The sequence below is a fragment of the Apostichopus japonicus genome, chromosome 23, assembly GCF_037975245.1.
Source record: "Apostichopus japonicus isolate 1M-3 chromosome 23, ASM3797524v1, whole genome shotgun sequence".
Lineage (NCBI taxonomy): Eukaryota > Metazoa > Echinodermata > Holothuroidea > Aspidochirotida > Stichopodidae > Apostichopus > Apostichopus japonicus.
In genome coordinates, this window is record NC_092583.1 from 1,614,789 (window position 1) to 1,635,894 (window position 21,106).

The following is a 21,106-nucleotide window of genomic DNA, read 5'->3' on the forward strand; positions in this document are numbered from 1 at the left end:
TTTATAACATTCATCACGTTTCAACATACATTGAAATGCTGACTAACATCGGCGTACTTATCACTAACGTCCGCAGTAATGCCCCAAGACTACGTTCTGTTAGTGTGCAGAATATTGGAAAGTTAAGGAAGTTCGAAAAATTACGCAGAAGATTTATCTTGAATTCGAGCTTTCTGCAGTCTCATTCCCAGCATTTATTTAGCTCGACGAAGGTCTGTCAAGAAAATCTGTGTTTGACCTACCGTACTTTTCATAACATTAGGCCACTCAGTCAAGCTGGTAGTATTACAACAAGTAGCAGTGCTAACGCAGCTATCAAACTTACAATGCTCGACAAAAAACCATTCCAGCGTCTCCCAAAGTCGGTTGTTCCAGTCAACTACAACATTCGACTGAAGCCAAATCTGACAGAGTTTACCTTCACGGGGGAGGAGACGGTTGAGCTCGAGGTAATTTAATGTTTAATGTGTAGGCCTTTATAGCCCAACAGCAAATTATAATATAACACATGTCATGAGACAGACAAAAGGGCTTAGTCGAGGCAAGTAATGGTATAGGCCACAGTAACTGTTAAATAAATATATTTGTGGTTTAGCCTAACTAGTACTTAGTAGTACCAGTGATGGGGTCCGCTTAATTGCAGAATACCCCGCATTCTTGAATCTCAGAGAATATGACTGGAAGTTCCTATATAGAAACCAATGTTTTGTCGTTCTCAAAAGCCCTGTGGGGTATTCTGCAATTGCAGCATCATGAGGTCCATTTGGCATTATGTTTATATAGTCATGGTCATTAAAATGTCTTTTATTCTAACATTAATAATAGGCAGATCTAGCTTTTACAATATGTACGATGTAGGCAATGGATCTAGGATTTTTTACATCTTTGAACAAAATATTGATTAAAGTGTGGACCATTTCCTTAGAAGTATTTAATTTGCTACCGGTCGCTCTGATTTGATTGCTGCTATGGCACAGTCTGCATGCACCTGAAATTCACTTGCCGTGACCTTAAAATGAGTTACAAATATTAGGCTAGTTTTAATTACAAACCAAAAGGTCTAACATAGCAACACTTATTACCTAAGCTTATTGTATTGCACCAATGTGCAGTGTACATTCACCTTAGTGAGTATATATATATCAGAACTCCACAATTGTCTGTGGAAGTCAAAGGTCATTTTATGTCAAAGGTTGAGAATCTGCTGTGCACCATTGCCTTCAAAAAAATTCTCTCACATGGCAAAAAATGACTGTCGCTGTTGGCTTTCTCATTTGAACAGCCATTTTTTATGTTGTTTTTTTGTTTTGACTTTTTCTTCTTTTTTGCATTCCTTTCCTTGCAGGTAACAACATCAACTAGAGAGATCATCTTAAACTCAGTCGACATTGTGATTTCCAAAGCAGTGCTTTCAGTGGCGGGAAAAGGTACATTTTATAACAAATTCCTTTGGAAAGGGTTAACCCTGACTTTTTGATACCTATGAATGGAAAATAATCAGATAATCTCTCAGCAAGTCAACCAATACAGCCCAGATAGAGTTGACCATTGGTATTCTGTATGCAGCTATACACAGTCAAGTTAAAGTAAACTTGTCAGTGAATATTTTCAATTTCTGATTGAACATTTTATGTTCATTAATTATGTTTACATTAGCCTGTCTATACTTTGATGAAGCGTGAAGTTTATAAAATGAAAATTTGAGTCTTGGAAAACCAGTAGTATCAGCTCCAAATTACAGTATGTTCAAAATTGCTAATAAGCTTTTAAAAGGGAATTTCCCTTGAGATTCTGCTCGCATAAATTATTCCCATACATTGAGAGAGTGTTTCAGTTATTTCTCAATTAGGAAAACAAACTTTGAGGATGGTAGTAAATACACTTGTCAAGCTTCTATGTAAGTGTAAAAAGTGTGCCTGCTCACTGTTTTAAGTTTGAACAACTTAACGTTCGTCAGTATAGCCCATCCCCGCCACACCCTCCACCCCCCCCCCCCCTTTATCCTGAACCTTGTTTTTACATATGCTATACTTGATACTTTCCTGGAGGTTGTTCTTACCATTGAAATTATGCTCAGACAAGTAGTGGTGTTAGAAAATGAAATGTACTGTATGTCTCAGAGAGTAAAGAAAATCTGCTAGAATATGACAGAAAATGATATATAGAGTGACAATTATTTGTCTCTTTAGCATATTATGGGCAATACTGGTTCCACCTCACGCATTTCTTCTACTGTACATATCATCTTTCACACGTGGGTTATTATTGTATGTACGAAATGTGCAACGTAAAACTGTCCCCATTTATTCGCTTATACACGCTTCTGCACTCTATGAAATTCCTGCTCCAGATGTCGGTTCATCTGAAATCAAGTACATTCCAGAGGAGGAAAAAGCAATCCTGGTCTTTGGGGAGGATATCCCAGTCGGCAAAAGTGATCTACGTCTGGACTTCACGGGGGAACTCAACGACAAGATGAAGGGATTCTACCGGAGCAAGTACGCCACACCGGACGGAGAGGAACGGTTTTGCGCCGTGACCCAGTTTGAGGTTCGTAGAGACGGCAGCTAGCCTGGTCGATCATCCGGGCGCGAAACACTCTTTTATAATTGTTTGGGGAGGGGGGAGGGCCCGGAGGGGATACTATGGTACTTTTGAACTTGTACTCTTCTCACACATTTGGGCAAACAGATCATTTGACAAAGGAAGTTTATAAACTTCAATTGTTAGACCTGGGTACATCTTACAAGGCTTCAACACTTTCCATGATTTTCTGCATGCATGCTAAACTAAGTACAATTTAACCAAAGGCTGTTGATAATGCTGACGGGTGCAAATATCATTTCATCCCGGGGGAACTTTGTCTCTTTTCGATTGACATTCATTCCATTCAACATAAAAGTTATGTAAAGGTGATGCTTTTACAGCCAAGCAGTACCCCCCCCAACACTCTTAGCTCTCCCTTCCTTCTCTCTTGTAGTTCTGTAGAATGTTAACATGAAATGTGGTAAGGTTCTTAACAGAGAGTTCAGTACATCATTCAAATGCATTTCTCTGGTGTCCTCTGCAGGCTACAGATGCCCGCCGTGCATTCCCATGCTGGGATGAGCCAGCGTTGAAAGCAACATTTGATATCACCTTAGTTGTACCGAAGCAAAAGGTCGCCCTCTCCAACATGGTGAGTGATTTACTGTTACATGTTTACTGTGAAGGAGTGGGAAAAAAAAAAAATTGAAACTTGAAGTCAGCAATATCTGGATGTAGGTGGAGTGCTGGCTACCTCTCTCTGTCTTCTCTGGGAAATTGATGACTCCTTAAAATTTCGAATCAAATCGGTGAAGAAATATGATAAAATTGAGGTTGTTCCAAGTATGATCAATTTCTTGTAAACGGTATGATCCGAATAAGAGTAATGAAAAATAATAACAAACCCACCAACACCAAACTGCTATAAATGATTAACATATTAAAGCTAGGGGTTTGTCATACCCACGCTTCATTTTTAATTAGTCGCTTACAAAGGAACAATTGATATTCAATTTTTTTCATCAATAATTCTTCGTAATGTTCCCTCAAACTCTGGGACGAAGCTTATCGGCTGCATCGTCACGGTCGATTGAATTCAACACCGTAAAGACCCGCTCTGAGGTCAACGGACAACTTGACTCCGAAAGAATGGGAGAATTTCACAGCGGGGCAAGTATCCGAGATCACAGTCCGCTTTAATAATCATCTTTGATCACCGATAATCTTTCAGAACGTGACCGAGGACAAACCAGACCCAAGCGATGATAGCCTCAAGGTGGTCACCTACGCTCGCACTCCCATCATGTCGACTTACCTCTTGGCTTTTGTCGTCGGGGACTTTGATTATGTGGAGGGCAAGTCCGACGACGGTGTCCTGGTGCGGGTCTACACCCCTCTGCAGAAGAAAGAGCAAGGCAAATTTGCCTTGGAGGTGAGTCTGGGGACTGCTTTAAGAATTCTCAAACCGATGGTGGGGCTAGATTCTTTATAGTATCCTTTCAAGCTTGAGTCTGTGTGTCAGGTTAAATTGGTTTTAAACCTGATACCGTGCTGCGATCTGTACGATATTTTACGTTTTAATCATTGGCAGGGTCACTCTATATTTAACACGGCAAGTAGAGGTATCACTTGACTGACCTTGATGCACCAAAATTCCCCCTTTCCCAACCCACCAGCGTGAAGCCACGCCCATTTACCGTCCTCCAATATTGATTGTTTCAAGTTTTCTCGCCATCTCAGGTCGCAAAGAAAACGCTTCCATTCTACAAGAACTACTTTGACATCGCGTACCCTCTACCCAAGATCGATCTCATAGCCATTCCCGACTTTGCTGCTGGCGCCATGGAGAACTGGGGCCTGGTTACGTACAGGTAAGCACGTGTCAAAGGTCAACTGCTTATTAATCATTCATTCATTCATTCAAAGAACTTTGTTTCGGTCACTTAATAACAGATAGATAGATAGATAGATAGACAGACAGACAGACAGACAGACAGACAGACAGACAGACAGACAGACTGACAGACAGACAGCATTTATAAAGTGCCTCTATGACACAGACTTGCACAGATGGACTAGCACACAATCAAATTAGACCATATCAATCTTATTGTAAACTGAGGGGTGTACACAAGAAGGATCTTATAAAAGTGAACACCCCTTTGCAGAATACAAATTTGTCTAAATATGAAAGAATTAAACGAGAGGGTGAAAAAAACACAAAGAAAGGGGTCACAGCTAATTAAAGTGAAAAATGCTAAAACAGAACTAAGAAACTATAAGTCACAGATGTTTGGTAATTAGATAGATGTTTAAGGACACTTTTGAAAGTCATATTTCAGAGATGTTTAATCAACATAATCGGGGAGTGAATTCCAGAGTTCAGGTCCTTGGACACGGACACTGCGTCGCGAGGAAGTGAGTCTAAAAAGTGGAATCGAGAAATGATTAAATGTCCGGGTAGGATAGGAATGCGCGTCATTACGTACATTACAATTATACATGATGTATTCCCAAGGTTTTAGTGATATGGAGGTTTGAGGAGTTTTTGCATGGAGCTCCTACCATCATAGGATATTTTCAACTTAACAGATGGATTGAATGTAGAACTGACTGATCTTTTTTCATTTTCCTTGTAATGCCAAAAATGTCATAGGAATAGGTACATCTTTAAGTGTTGCGGCACGTGACATTACAGCACAAATTTTCATTGCGGCCCACCAAACAAATTTTGTGCCCACCACTGCCCGGCAGGGATCACCTCTGAGGATCGATGCAATACCCACTTGTTTGAAGAGATTGACGTATTTTATGGCTCCTCGTTATAGATTTTAGTATTTACACTGGAATGAATAAATTAAATGAAATGAAAGATCGAAACTATTCTCCCTCCAAAAAAGAACACAAACGAAAGTCTTTTGTTGAAATTCTGACTAGAGCCATAGTGGAATACAGAGCTCCTTGATATTGTGGCCATTTTACTGGCAAGTTAAAAAAAAGCCTAAGATATAACCTATATGGAATAGTAAATGATAAATGACATGGAGGGAGAGCAGTTTGTGGCGAAGGGAGAGTGGCTGTTTTCAGACTGGCGGACATAGAAGTGCCGCACCAGTACTTGACTTGTAAAGGTGAGAAGCCGCAACCCATTCTGTGCTTACACTTGTGAGTAATCAGCGATCAAGAGTATCGCTTTATAAACATTAGACACAGACATTGTACAGGAATGTACAGGTAATACACAAGCGTTGGAGGTACAACCGTATTGTAAGTAGAAAACAAACATTTTCCTGTTGTATATTTCCTGTTCTATATTATAAGAAATATTTCCTGTTATATCGAAAACAGAGAGACAGCCCTTCTGGTGGATCCTAAACACTCCTCAGCTTCTTCAAAGCAGTGGGTGGCTCTGGTCGTCGGTAAGTGAGAAATAATTCCACCGATATTTTCTCTCATTATTTCATTTTGAATCTGTAGCGTAGTTCAGACATACATACACCGGTCATTGTTTTAGTTTATTTGCAAGTGGGCGTTAAATTCCATGGATGGACTTGTGTTAATTGCCTTTTATGTTGTGAAAATGAACAATTTATATCTTGCTTTATTTTATTTCTTCTCATTCATACTATGAGTTTTGAAGTTGTGGGATAATGTAAGATAAGATACCTATTACTTCTAAAATTCATAAGACCAAAAAGCATATTAATCACGTTTGTGGCAAGAACAATCGTTTAAGTAATATCTATCTTTTTTTTCTTCTTTTTTTCTTGTGGCTTTACCTTGCAGGTCATGAGTTAGCCCATCAATGGTTTGGAAATCTGGTCACGATGGTAAGTAATATCTTAATTTTGGTCTACCAGTGGTTAAATTACTTGTATTTGTGGATGTGAATTCTGGGATGCTGCGCCTCACAATGGTCGCTGGCATACATTCAATATATTCATTTTTCATTTATAGAGCGCAACTATATGCAAATGCATTTCTATGCGCTTTATAACAATATAACCCTGGTCAACGATAACCTGTCAAACACAAGGCAGCACTTAAACAGCGCCCAGCTGACAGTTTTATCTCACCTCTTTATACACCTGGGTGAAGAGTAGGCAATGGAGATAAAGTGCCTTGCCCAAGGACACAACGCAATGATCTGGCCAGGACCTCGAACCTGCAAATCCATAGATCACAAGTCCACTGCCTTAACCACTTGACCACAACGCTCTCACATTTAAATAATTAAGGTGCTTATTTCAGTGATTTAGGTAAATTTCTGACATAATTTGATAGTAAAATACCATTGAGAGCTTGGCAAGTAATAATTTCATTTTTCAATAATTATATGTGTTTCTGGTTTTGGTGTAAGTATTATGTACCACCACCATCCTTTTCAATTATTAAAAAAGAAGATGTGACAGGTATCTTTGAAAACGTGACAAGAAATCCTTTTCACCTTCAGGAATGGTGGACTCACCTCTGGCTAAACGAGGGCTTTGCATCGTGGATAGAGTACCTCTGTGTGGATAACTGTTTCCCAGACTACGACATTTGGACCCAGTTTACCACCCAGGACTATACCAGGGCCCTCGTCTCTGATGCTCTCTTGAGCAGCCATCCCATTGAAGTATGTAGCTTCATGAATTCTCGTTATTTTTATTTTTCAAAATACCAACCGTTCACCAAGAAACAATTATATGGTAGTAATCAAAAGTTAAAAACTTTGGAAAGAGAAAGGAGGGTTGAGTCATTGGTAAGAATTATCTTCTTTTTGCTTTCTTTTTATTTTGATTAATTATTTATTAATTATTATTATTATATTAATTAATTATTAATTAATTATTAAATAATTAATTATTTATCTTTAGGTTCCTGTCGGTCATCCTGATGAGATTGATGAAATCTTTGACCTGATTTCATACTGCAAGGGGAGTTCTATCATTCGTATGCTTCACGATTTCATCGGTGATGAGGTAAAGTAGACGGTAATTCTCAGTCTGGCGTCTCTGCCACTTCCATTAGTCCAAAAGTACAGTTTATTGTGGAACCTGCTAAATTTTCCATCTAAGCAACAACCCTGCCGACATATAATGAAATATGTCGGGGGCAGATGCAGGATTTTGTAAAGGAGGGGGGCGTGGCCTTGGGATCTTTGAAGCCGATCCCACGTAGAGGCTTTGGGGTCCTCCCCCCCCCCCCCCCTTCAGAAAAAAAACAAATTTTAGATGTCAAATGGTGTATTGTAAGAAATTTAGACTATAAATTAGTTAAATTCTTTTGAAATTTAGTGTGAGGTTGAAGAAGGTGTGTAATCCCCACCCCCCTCCCTGCCGCCTGGATCCACGCGTGTTATCGCAACATAATATACAGATCACAGTTTTAAGTAAAATTTCATGAATATTAAAGTTGTCTGGAAGTTCTCAAGTGAACCCAGAAGAAAGTGTCATATTGACCAGTATTTGGGCCAAGTTAATTCTTAGATGTACCACTGGGCATTGCAAGATACTATTGAATTTTCAATGTCCCACTGGATATTGCAAGATACTATTGAATTTCAATGTCCCACTGGACATTGCAAGATACTATTGAACTTCAATGTCTCGGCAAAGGTAACCCTTTCACGTTTAACTTGTCAGACTTTCCGCAAGGGGATGCATGCTTATCTTAACAAACACAAGTACAAGAACACCTTTACCGAGGACCTGTGGGCTGCACTGGGCAAGGCCAGCGGCAAACCCATCGAGCGTATTATGACCACCTGGACGAAACAAATGGGCTTTCCGGTATTAGCCGTTTCTGCGGAGCAGAAAGGTACTTCTAGGGTCCTGAAAATCACTCAGACAAAATTCAATGCCAATGGTCCCTTGGAAGGTGAGTAAAACCCTTTTTTTTTCTCTTTTTTTTGGGGGGGCGGGGGAGGGGTGGGGGGTGTCATTGAATATTTAAATCAAGCTATAATAAGCACACAACATTAATGTTAATGTCAACAGGAAAATTTTCTCGTTTCATGTCAGACAAATGAAGAATTGTTGGAGCAATACCTGACGGGAAATTTTTTCCAATTTATATTTCCTTTGTCCTACATAGATCTTTGGTAAAGAAAAAATAGTTAACTCCATTAACTTTTCTTGTTTTCCATCATATTCTGTTCATCTATGATACAGTTTTGATCTGTTCTTCTTCTTCTCATCTTCAGGCGACACCAGTTCGTGGATGGTTCCGATCAGCATCGCCACCAGTGCAAACCCATCAGAGGCAGCCGTGAAGGTGGTCCTCGATGCCGCGTCCACCACGGTCACGGTTGAGAATGTCAAGCCCGACCAGTGGGTCAAGGTAAGGCCAATAATTTTTATTCGCGATGCAGATGTTGCAAAACTCATGAACAGCGGTTACTAATCGCTACGGTAAAAACAAAGCTAGAACAAAGTAGCTCTGTCGGCAATGGACAGAACTCATCGAGTGCGGCCGTGGTTCCGTTCACCTGATCCAGACTGCCTCGCAGATGTTTCTCTGTTGCATTCATTGCAATTTTGTACGAAAGTTAAAGGGATTGATGATTCATTCCCAGCGGGACCTTCCTCAGAGTTAGCTTCTGAAGAAGATCCTGCTATGATCAAAACATCTCATTTTACCTACACAGGCTTTTTGCAGTAGATATTAAGCAGTTTGTTAACAGTATATTTTCTCTTTGATTAAAACAAATTTGTGTCAACGAAAGTTGAGACGTTCTGTTACAGTATCACAAAAAAAACACAGAACGGAATTCAATAAACTACTTGTTTATAATAATAATAATAGTATTCAATTTTTATATTGTGCTTTATACCAGCAATAGGTCTCAGACGTTATAGTACCCCTGGTCAATGATATTAAACCTGTCCCAGAGACAATCCCTCCAGTCGGCTGCAGTTATATACTGCGCCAAATGATAAGTTACCTCACAGGTACCCCATTTAACCCCCTGGGTGGAGAGAGGCAATTGAGATAAAGCATCTTGCCCAAGGACACAAAGTAATAATGAGCCAGGCTGGAATGGATCCAGCAATCCTTGGATCACGAGTCCGACGCCTTAACCAATCGTCCACTATGCTCTTTTCTGTTGGTATTGATCAATATCAGATTATGGATATTGACAAAGTATTTTCCTCTTCTCTTCCAAATCCAGCTGAACCCAGGCACCGTGGGTTTCTATCGCACTCATTACTCCCCCGAGATGCTGGAGTCCCTTCTCCCTGGTATCAGAGATCAAAGCCTGCCAGCGAGAGACCGTCTGGGGATCATCACCGACCTGTTTGCTCTTGTAAGTCAAGCTCCTCTCAAAACGGAGAGCATCCAGAAGAAGAATTGTATCACTTCAATATATTTGGCAACCTTATTTTGTTGTTTTTGCCATCAGTGAACATTTTTCTTTGATGTGTGTACGGTCATATCTCAAGAACGTTGGGGAAAACGAAAAGCGTACGGGAAAAACGATTTTAATAAGTATCGCACTTCTGTTTTTTCTCCTTTTCCAGGTAATAAAGGTACAATAAGATAACGATAGCACGTAAACATTTAAATAGCACTTGTATATATGTACACACTAGTCTATGTTCTGTTATGTGTCTGGAAAAGTTTTGCCAGAAATCAATAAATGAATGAATGAAAGAATGGATGGATGGATGGATGGATGGATGGATGGATGGATGAATGAATGAATGAATGAATGAATAAATGAATGAATGAAAGTGTCACATGGGCTTTGGAATGGATGGGGAGGCAAGTAGGCGGAAGTGGCAGAGGGGGATGTTATGTTATGAAAGATTTGAGACTACAATTGATTTCTACAGTTTTTTTGGTGGAGGGAGGGGGAGGGAAGGGGAAGGGGGGTGGGATAGAGGTATAGCCATGGAATCGTAAAGTCATTCTACAGCCCGACAACATTTTTACCAAGATTTGTCATCTTGGTGGTTTCATAGCATGGTTAGTTTACGTTGGTAACCGTAACCATGGTAAAAGCAAATTCTTCAAAGTCTATGTAACGGTTTGTATAGCAGTGAGTGGGGGAGACTTCTGTGTGGTGGAATGTAGTTCCGTGTAACTCATTGTTATGAACGGATGTAGTGTTTTTGTAGTACCGCATCATTAATACTTCGTTAACGTCTGCTCATAAATTAACAAAAGCCATTATAAACACTGAAATTAGTCCCTACAACATGAATAGCGTGCGAAGACAAAATGAGATTTTGTTTCAAATTTTAGCACTGAAATGTATTATACCAGCTGTGTTAGTTCTTGTCTACACCATGTCCTTTAGACCATTTTTTTTTTTTTTTTCTAAGAGAAATACTTCCGAGGACAAATGAGTAATCCATCCTCTGCCCCTCCCCATTAATTTTTTCCACCCAGGCTAAAGCTGGCCAAGCAAACACTGTGGAGGTTCTTAAGGTAATGGAGGCCTATGAAAACGAAACAAACTACACCGTCTGGACGGAAATCACAAGCAATCTGGACGTGCTGGCCAGTTTACTATCTGCGACCAACTACGGCCGCCTGCTGCAAGAGTTCACCAAGAATCTCTGCTCCAAGGTATACAAGAAGGTAGGCTGGACCCCTGCAGAGAAAGAAGGTAAGGCGTAAAAAGGCTTCAAACAGTATATATTAGAGAGGCACCGATTGGTCGTACCCCTGGCTTTATCGTTTGTTTTTACAGAGGCACTGATTGGTCGTACCGTTGTCTTCATCGCTTGTTTTTACAGAGGCACTGATTGGTCGTACCGTTGTCTTCATCGCTTGTTTTTACAGAGGCACTGATTGGTCGTACCGTTGTCTTCATCGCTTGTTTTAACAGAGGCACTGATTGGTCGTACCCCTGTCTTCATCGTTTGTTTTAACAGAGGCACTGATTGGTCGTACCCCTGTCTTCATCGCTTGTTTTTACAGAGGCACTGATTGGTCGTACCCCTGTCTTCATCGCTTGTTTTAACAGAGGCACTGATTGGTCGTACCGTTGTCTTCATCGCTTGTTTTTACAGAGGCACCGATTGGTCGTACCCCTGTCTTGTTTTTAACAGAGGCACTGATTGGTCGTACCCCTGTCTTCATCGCTTGTTTTTACAGAGGCACTGATTGGTCGTACCCCTGTCTTCATCGCTTGTTTTTACAGAGGCACCGATTGGTCGTACCCCTGTCTTGTTTTTAACAGAGGCACTGATTGGTCGTACCCCTGTCTTCATCGTTTGTTTTTACAGAGGCACTGATTGGTCGTACCCCTGTCTTCATCACTTGTTTTTACAGAGGCACCGATTGGTCGTACCCCTGTCTTGTTTTTAACAGAGGCACTGATTGGTCGTACCCCTGTCTTCATCGTTTGTTTTTACAGAGGCACCGATTGGTCGTACCGTTGTCTTCATCGCTTGTTTTTACAGAGGCACCGATTGGTAGTACCCCTGTCTTCATCGTTTGTTTTTACAGAGGCACCGATTGGTCATACCCCTGTCTTGTTTTTAACAGAGGCACTGATTGGTCGTACCCCTGTCTTCATCGCTTGTTTTTACAGAGGCACTGATTGGTGGTACCGTTGTCTTCATCGCTTGTTTTTACAGAGGCACTGATTGGTCGTACCCCTGTCTTCATCGCTTGTTTTTACAGAGGCACTGATTGGTCGTACCCCTGTCTTCATCGCTTGTTTTAACAGAGGCACCGATTGGTCGTACCCCTGTCTTCATCGCTTGTTTTTACAGAGGCACTGATTGGTCGTACCCCTGTCTTCATCGCTTGTTTTAACAGAGGCACTGATTGGTCGTACCCCTGTCTTCATCGCTTGTTTTTACAGAGGCACCGATTGGTCGTACCCCTGTCTTCATCCCTTGTTTTTACAGAGGCACTGATTGGTTGTACCGCTGTCTTCATCGCTTGTTTTTACAGAGGCACCGATTGGTCGTACCCCTGTCTTCATCGCTTGTTTTTACAACGCTTGTTTTTACAGAGGCACTGATTGGTCGTACCCCTGTCTTCAACGCTTGTTTTTACAGAGGCACTGATTGGTCATACCGTCGTCTTCATCCCATTTCTTACTGAAGATAAACAAGAGCGGCTCCATGAACAAACACAAGTTTCCTAAAGACCCTTTCTAAAATGGCGTTATCACAAGATGAATTAAATCGTACTTTGTGGTATTGCTCAGAGAGAATGAAAGGACGGCTACCACAATTATAGTTATTCTTTGTAACCCTTATCAAAAAAAAATTGATTTCCTAATGAAAGGAAAAAAATTCATCATTTCTTTATCTGGTATCAGTACTAAGCAGAAACAAGGGTTATTTTATGTGATGAGTAAGTTTCCACATTTGCCGTATCTGCACACAAAAAAAAAAAAAGGCTGATTCATATTTTTGTTTCACCACTTTTCGGATTATGCTATGATGGCAGGAACAGGAAGGAATACATTTCTTTTCTTCATTGTCGTATGGGTTTTTTTTTAAAGATGGTGCACAAATATCTCATTTCTCCATGAATTTATAATTTATAAATATATAAAAATGTTTCATCTTGTTTGTTGAATAAAAAAATATCTGATAATGCCTTCCATAGTACAAAATTAGCTCTAAAATGCTAAACTGTGGCTTCGAATATTGATCTTTCACTTCCTGTTGACTCTCTGCCCAATTATCAGGTCACCTGGATGCAATGCTGAGGGCGCTCATCTTGAGAGTGCTCGGAAAGAACAACCACAAGGACGTCGTCGCCGAGGCACGGAACAAGTTCAAAGCTCATGCCTCGGGGGGCGAGCAGATATCGGCCGATCTCAGAACGGCCGTGTACGCTACGGTGCTGACACACGGAGACGAAGCCACCTTCGATGAGATGTTAAAGGTACGTCTCGTATCACGTCACAAAAGTCTGCTCCCATCCTGCTTTCTTCGTGACCAAAGGTGCTAAATATCCGCACACGTTGTTGCTGCGTAATACAGGCATGACCTTTTTTGTGAATTCGCGGAATATCCGCGATTTCTTTTCTACCTCGGGGACAAAAAACTATTATCCTAACACACTGCAGCATACGCAAACTGGAGCCTATACCGCAATTTTTGCAAAGTTCTGTGATTTTTTTTTTTACCCCAGGCTCATCCCTGGTAATAAGAGAAAGCAGTTTTCTAAAAGGAATAGTCCAGAGGAGAATTAATTTTTTAAAGAAAAACAGATGAAAGAACATATAATCAGGCATCCTCGTGAAGTTTGCATGAAATTCCTACGTTGCATTTTGGAGATATTTATATCGTTGAATATTGTCAGAGTTTATACCCATTAAGTGAACTTGAAGAGCGAACAGGTGTGATATCATATTTGCACTCTGACTGCAAAATGAGTTATTTTTTTTGTCTTTTCTTTTACTTCTTTCACGGGTTGTTTGTATATTGGGTTTGGATAAGGTTCCAACCTAGCTGCAGGGGATGTTAAGTTATCAAAACTATCTAACGATTATATTTCATATTCATATGTTTGTTAAGATTTGCAAAGAAACAATTATAAACCAACAAAATTGTCAGTGCGCTTCTGTGACATCACACCTGTTGTCTCAAGTTCGTTTTTGGGACAGAAACACGTCACACTTTCAAATGACGGTATCTCCAATGTGAATTTGATAAAAATTTAACCAGGATGCTCAGGGATCTGTTCTCTTCTCATTTAGTCAAAAATTATATTCTCCTCTTTGGACTATCCTTCTTTCGTCTACCCATACGATGCTAATATTGATAGTTTAATATTTAATGCTTAAATATCAAACCAAGATGTAGTTACTTCATAAATTTTTATTTGGAATATCGATGCCAGACATCCAGTGAGTCAATTTTTGGGTTTTTTCCCCCATATGTAGCTATGTAAGTAATTTGCTGCATATCGTAACCAGGGGTGATACTAAACTTTCTACGAGACCAGAGGACCCAAGTTTTTGTGAGAAGTTCATGCCTGGTTTGCAGGCTTCCCTTTCGACGGGAACCCTTGAATGTAGGCGGAGGCCTATTGACATCTACCAGTGTGTCACTTCTTATACAGTTAGGCTCTGTTTAATGTAATGAACTAACAATCATTTATTCTTAACCTTTTGTTGTTTATGTTTCTTTGTTGTGTCCAGGAGATGATTTTTGTGGGGGGGGGGGGGGGACAGTGAGTGCTACTTAGTGTTATGTGAGCCATTTTTTCTCTAAGTACTACTCGTTGTACCGTTGAGCATGACCAAATCTATTTGCTTTTTTTTTTCCACTTTTTCTTTGAAGTTATTCAAAGTCCAAGACCTCCATGAAGAGAAAGAGAGGATTATGAGGACCCTGGGAAATGTCAAGGATGAGAAGTTGATCAAACGGGTCTTGGATTTTGCCATCAGTGTAAGCATTTATCAGTCCTCGTCGATGGGTATAAAAGTTTGCAGTCGCTTCAACATTAGGGGTATAAAAGTTTGGAGTCTCAGCAACATGTTGCACTCAATCATTGTAAACAATGGGCAGTTCATTTATTCCACAGCAAAAGAAAAGGATTAAGTCTTGTGTAAGAGGCATGCATTAGTTCAGTGGAATAATGAAGTAAGAAATACAAATTAACGCATTTACAAGTGAATGATTCAACATTACATTTTAAATACATGTAGGTCCACAACATTTTTCTTTACAAAATTGAGTTGAGTGGTTTTATGGCTTTCCTTGGCAATCAATTGATCGCGACCAATTAAACGGGTGTAGTTCAGGGCGGGGAACATTTTTTTCACTTGGGGGCCAAATATAAGAAGTCTGGTATCCGGTGGCGAGCCGAACCAACATTAAAGCAGGTTTTTCCAATTCCCCGGTACGGCCTGCTAGATTGCTGTGAAGTATTAAACAGTTTGAAAAAGCGCACAAAAATGCAATGATTTTTTTAGGAGATTTTCAAAAAAAAAAAAAAAATTATTTTAATTTAATTTTTCTGCAAAATTCCAGAAGGTCCCAGGCCAGTAAAAAGCTGCTCACAGACTCGTTTTGAGTCGCAGCTTGTCCCACCCCTGGTGCTGTTTCATTCGGGCACAATGTCCAAAGAAAAGCTCAAGAGCAAATAACTGAATTTGCAGGGGCTGCAAAAGTCCCCTGCAGCAAGGCTGAATCAATCAAAACCAGACAACAGAGATTATCTCTGTGTAGACCAGTTACTATTGCATGAAAAAGGGTTATGTCCTTATGCAGTCAGGCTGCAGCCCATGTGGCATCAGACTTTTGCCAGCTATAGGAGGTAAACAAACTATGTGTGATATATGACACGATATGATCAAAGTGACTTGTGGTTTGCCATTGTTCCAACACTCAACATGTTGTTAGAAGCCAGCAGCTTTTGCGAGTTCCCTTCAATTGCTGCTAACTGTTAGATTTCTTTAAAACCACAATCGAATCAGAATGAAGGGGTTGAGTTTTTCTCGAAACTACAAACGACAATAAACCAGTTATAGATCCCATTGGGTCTTGATATTTTGTTCTGATAAGGTTTGTTTTCCCTTTCTTATCTAGGATGATGTCCGCTCACAGGACAGTGTCTTTGTCCTAGGAGGGGCTTGTGGAGGCAAGCTCGGTCAGGAGCTGGTCTGGAAATTCACCCAGGAAAAATGGAGCCTGCTTAGCTCTCGTTACCAGGGAGGATTCTTACTCTCGCGATTGGTCTCGGTAAGTACTTGGTTCGTCTTTAGTGGGTACCTCAGTAGTCTCAGTGAGTACTCATGAAGCCCATTGGGTATTTATCAGTACTCATTAAGTACTTATTAGCTTCTGCAAGTGAGTACTCATTTAATGATTCCTTGTTTGTCTTAGCATAGTCTCAGTGGATGTTCTTAGCCTCAGTAAGCACTGGTTAGCCTCTCAGTGAGTACTTATTAGGCCCATTTGGTACTTATCAGTACACATTAAATGAGTACTCATTTAGTGATTCCTTGTTTGTCTTAGCATAGTCTCAGTGGATGTTCTTAGCCTCAATAAGTACTGGTTCGTCTCAGTGAGTACTTATTAGGCCCATTGGGTACATATCAGTACTCATTAATTGAGTACTCATTAGTGGTTTACTTGTTTGTCTTAGCATAGTCTCAGTGGATGTTCTTAGCCTTAGTAAGCACTGGTTAGTCTCTTAGTGAGTACTTATTTTGCCCATTGGGTACTTATTAGTACTCATTAACTTGTACTTATTACCTTCTGCAAGTGAAATATTTTGTAAGTATTCATTAGTATCAGTGAGTATTCAGATGTGTTTATGTGTATTTATTGCCATCAGTGAGTACTCCTAAAGGTTTGTATGTATTCATTAGTATCAGTGAGTACTCAGATGTGTTTTGTGTGTATTTATTACCATCAGTGAGTACTCCTAAAGTTTGTATGTATTTATTAGTATCAGTGAGTACTCAGATGTGTTTTGTGTGTATTTATTACCATCAGTGAGTACTCCTAAAGGTTTGTATGTATTCATTAGTATCAGTGAGTACTCAGGTGTGTTTTGTGTGTATTTATTACCATCAGTGAGTACTCCTAAAGGTTTGTATATATTCATTAGTATCAGTGAGTACTCAGATGTGTTTTATGTGTTTTTATTACCATCAGTGAGTACTTTTAAGGGTTTGTAAGTATTCATTAGTATCAGTGAGTATTCGTAAGGGTGTTCTATGTATCCGTTAGTCCATGTGAGTACTCTTAACTGTTTGTACATATTCATTAGTCTCGGTGAGTACTTGTGACTCTCTGCGTGAATATTGGTCTCGGTGAACACTCAGGTGTGAACACAATGTCAATTTGTTAGTCTCAACGAATACTCATAAATGTTGGTATCTATTTGAGTACTCCTAGCTACTTACGTACTTTGGTTTTTTCCATCTCCCAGTTGGCTACCGCAAACTTCTCCAGCGAAGACAAGGCTCTGGAGGTGGAAGCATTCTTCAAAAGCAATCCCGCCCCCGCAGCAGAGAGAACCATACAACAGTCGCTGGAGAACATCCGTCTCAGGGCCAACTGGTTGAAACGGGACTCGGAAGAGATCGAGAAGTGGTTGAAGACCAAGGTTTAAGTCCGACGGGCGCCGCAGCCCCTCCTCCATTTAACCAACGTTTTTGATGTATCCATATCAGAATGGACCTTGGCATTTGATTTTATTTTACCATGTTGACTTTCCTTTGTCTGTATAATTAATAATATGAACAATGTAAAATTAATTGGGTACCTTCAGAAACCTGATCAGATATAAAGTTACACTGTAGACAAGATGATAGAGCAAATTTGCAACTGTTGATGGTGGTTGCCATGACAATAGATAACATCAGCCTAGTTAGCATGGGATTTTGAGACTGGGTTGAAACAACAACAAAATCTTTTGACACATGACGTCGGTACATAAATCTGTGGATATTGCGATATGAACTGGGGATATGAAAAGATTTAATTTTTCATAGACCATTTAAAGAAAATTTTTTTGTTAATGCAGGTTGCTATTTCATATCATTTTTGTGCAAATAATAATGATGATGGTTACAATATTTTAGCTTTATGTTTTGTTTTTTTCATTTTTTTTTATAAGATTAAGAGAACTGTACCCTGGATAGGTTCTGTAATATTCTTTTCCCCAAAATTTGTCGAAGGTTGGTACAACAGGATTCAAACATTTATTCTTTATTCATATATCTATGAGATATTAAAGTTCTGACTAAAATATTTTCTCTTTTCAAATATTCTATGCTGAAAGCAAAATGGATTTTATGGTGTATGCATATAATGCCTTGGCTTGTTAACCATAATTATTACCCACCACCCCCCCCCCCCCAAAAAAAACATTAACTTTTTCATCTACATATTAGTTTGTGATTGGGTGCCTTGTGGATATGTTATACCCTACATTATGGCCACCTTTGGATGTGTGGTGTCATGCCTTGATTATCCACCTGAACAATATGTCTATTTTAATTTGTGTTTGATTCTGCATTTTGAACATGCCTCAGTTACCGAATTCGTAATTCTGTGTCCGATTTCGTTACTTATCGTATATGGTTATAAGTTAATTGACATCTGACGAAAGTTTGGTTCCCTGACATGAAGATATTGTGCGTACCTCTTCCAAACCCACTTCACCACCCCGACTTGCCCTTCAAATTGTATTAATAAATGATTCCATCAGCGTTCATACCGAACATTGTAATGTATAAATTTTATGAAATAACAACAGAGCACAATAAGACAATATCCCACTGTGACTTTTCACCCAAATTGAGAATTCCTGTTTCCTTTAACAGCTTCAGAATTGTCCCCATGATGTTTTTCCTTGCACAAAAAACGTTGGAACTTATTGTTTGTAGTTAGAGAGAACCAGAGGCTGATGGCCAACATGGATAAACTCGAAAGAGATTTGGCAAAATAGAAATTCGAAAAATCAATATTTAACCTACAAGGTGTACAGAGTGCAATTAAAATCCAACTGTTTATATTGCCAATTTTTTTTTTTTTGTGGTTGAGCTTAACGACTTGTCACTAAATATAAAAAAAATTGTTTTTTGGCAAAATCCTGTATCATCTTGGAAGCTTTAAGTCAACTTTAGCCACAAAATCGCTTCACAAAAGTTGATGGATTTGTAGTTAAGTTTTTTTTTTGTATTTATCGTCATCAAGCCTTGCAATATGACATAGTCTATGTTAATCAGTTCTGTTAATTATATGAAGAGAATTGTTTCATGGTATCCAGATCAAGAAATATTTGATGAAAATCATCAGAAGAAAGCCATGATCAATGTTGAAAAATGATACTTAATTGTACCGTGTAGTTATTAATGGTATCATGTGTCAAATGAAAAAGACATTTCATGATGTTTTGTTATAATATTTCATTTTGATGGTCTGTTTTTCTTCTTCTTCATTTTCTTTGATTATTCTAGCATTTGTAATTCAGTTATGTTCTCAGATATTAATACAAGGGAAGGATATACAAATTGATTATAATGGACCGAACGGTTTGGTTACGCTTTCATTAACTTGTTGTGTGTTGTATCTATGGGCTGGACCCCTCCCCACCCCCAACCCCCTCCGCCAAAGAAAATCGCCTCTTGCCCTTCCATAAAGGATCAGTCCCTAAATAAGTCGGGCAAAGTTAGAATTTCACGTCTCTCCACCTTTGACATTTTGCAGGTGCACGTCATTGCGCAAGTCCTGGATGCACACGCGCTTATTTTCCTTCATATTTTGCCCTATAGGAGTGGTTGTAAACTTGTTACTTTCTAACTTAAAGGCATTGAAGACTCGCCCCAAACCGCGTGCGGCCATCTGAAAAAGTTAACTTTCCGTTGCATGCAAGTGAAGTTTTGTTGTAGCTGGACCTGAGATGTCCATCGCTGTATCGTTTGTACACTGTGCTGTGGGTATTGACCGCAGCTGTATGTACTGACAGTTTACTAGTGTCTAATTACCGACGGTAGCAAGCTGTGTGTGTGTATTTTCTGGGATCGATGGTGGTGTCTAATACTTTTGTTACACCTCATTCGAAACTAAGTCAGATTACCGGCATTAAACGTTTCTTTTTGCGCTAGTCTTCACACCCTTTAATTCGGCGAACTGCATCCGTCGCCATTATTCCCATTTTTTATTCATTTTTTTTTCTTATCGGTGTCCCTGTCTCTCTTGTTCTGTCATTTTGATATTTTATTTACACAACATTTTGCTCTGAGATTGCTACCAAGAACGCAAGGCGCCATAAAATAATTAAAATGAAAAAACAAAACAATTATTAACTTATCAGGTTGATAGCTGTCGTGCGATTAGTATATCATTGGTACTTAACAGGGGCGGATCCAGGGGGGGGCCGACCCGGCCCCGGCCCCCCCTTTTTGGAAATCAGTTGCGTTTTTTTTTATGTGGGAGTACTTCAAATTCCTAATAGGCATAACTTGTTGAAAGAAAAGCCTAATATATATCCAGCTGCTCTTCCCTGAAACGCGATCGTGTTTATTCCAAATTTGAAACTAAGGCAATTATCAGGCTTACGCGACATCACGTATTAATTAGATACGGCTCAGTACTATAGTGCTGACTATTACTGTCAGGGAAAATCAATGCACAGTTAGCAAGTATATCATAATTATCTGAATGAAAGGGGTGTAGGCGGTGTTTCACTATCTAACGCAGGGTTGTCCAACCTACGGCCCGCGGGCCACAGTCCGGCCCGCCGCAGGGTTGCGTCCGGCCCGCCAGAGATGCTCTACAGTGCGAAATTTTAGTGAGCAGATTTATTGATAACAATTTGAAGCTATACAATCAATCATTCGAACCTTCTGGGTCCACAAAACTGCATACAGGTCAGTTTGTGTGATACTCTCTAAGCGGAGGGGGGGGGGCGGGGCGGCTGGACTTCATTCATCTGTTTTATCAGGAAGAAAAATAAATCAGTGCGCTCCGCGCGCAGTGTTCACATTTTGTTGCCTTGGGCTTCGGGCAAAAAATCGAAAAATCGAGCGTAGGGTTAATGCGGCCCCCTCCTTCATCATAATCATTCCATGTGGCCCTCCTCTGCAAAAGGTTGGACAACCCTGATCTAACGCAACGTAGTCGCCAAGAACCTGAAGTATTTTTAAGGGAGG

At 39.9% G+C, this 21,106-nt stretch overlaps 1 protein-coding gene across 1 annotated transcript; it reads left to right on the top strand.

Annotated features, from left to right (window-relative positions):
- Positions 1-5: 5 nt before the first annotated feature.
- LOC139965105 (puromycin-sensitive aminopeptidase-like) lies at positions 6-19,479 on the top strand. The gene is made up of 18 exons (XM_071967342.1): positions 6-449; positions 1,346-1,427; positions 2,351-2,550; positions 3,071-3,178; positions 3,758-3,958; positions 4,267-4,397; positions 5,875-5,945; positions 6,313-6,356; positions 6,980-7,144; positions 7,386-7,490; positions 8,154-8,388; positions 8,714-8,850; positions 9,683-9,817; positions 10,906-11,125; positions 13,172-13,371; positions 14,775-14,882; positions 16,026-16,178; positions 17,377-19,479. The coding sequence occupies exons 1-18, from the start codon at positions 36-38 to the stop codon at positions 17,557-17,559; spliced, it is 2,892 nt and encodes a 963-aa protein (XP_071823443.1). The 5' UTR covers positions 6-35; the 3' UTR covers positions 17,560-19,479.
- The last annotated feature ends 1,627 nt before the right edge of the window (positions 19,480-21,106 follow it).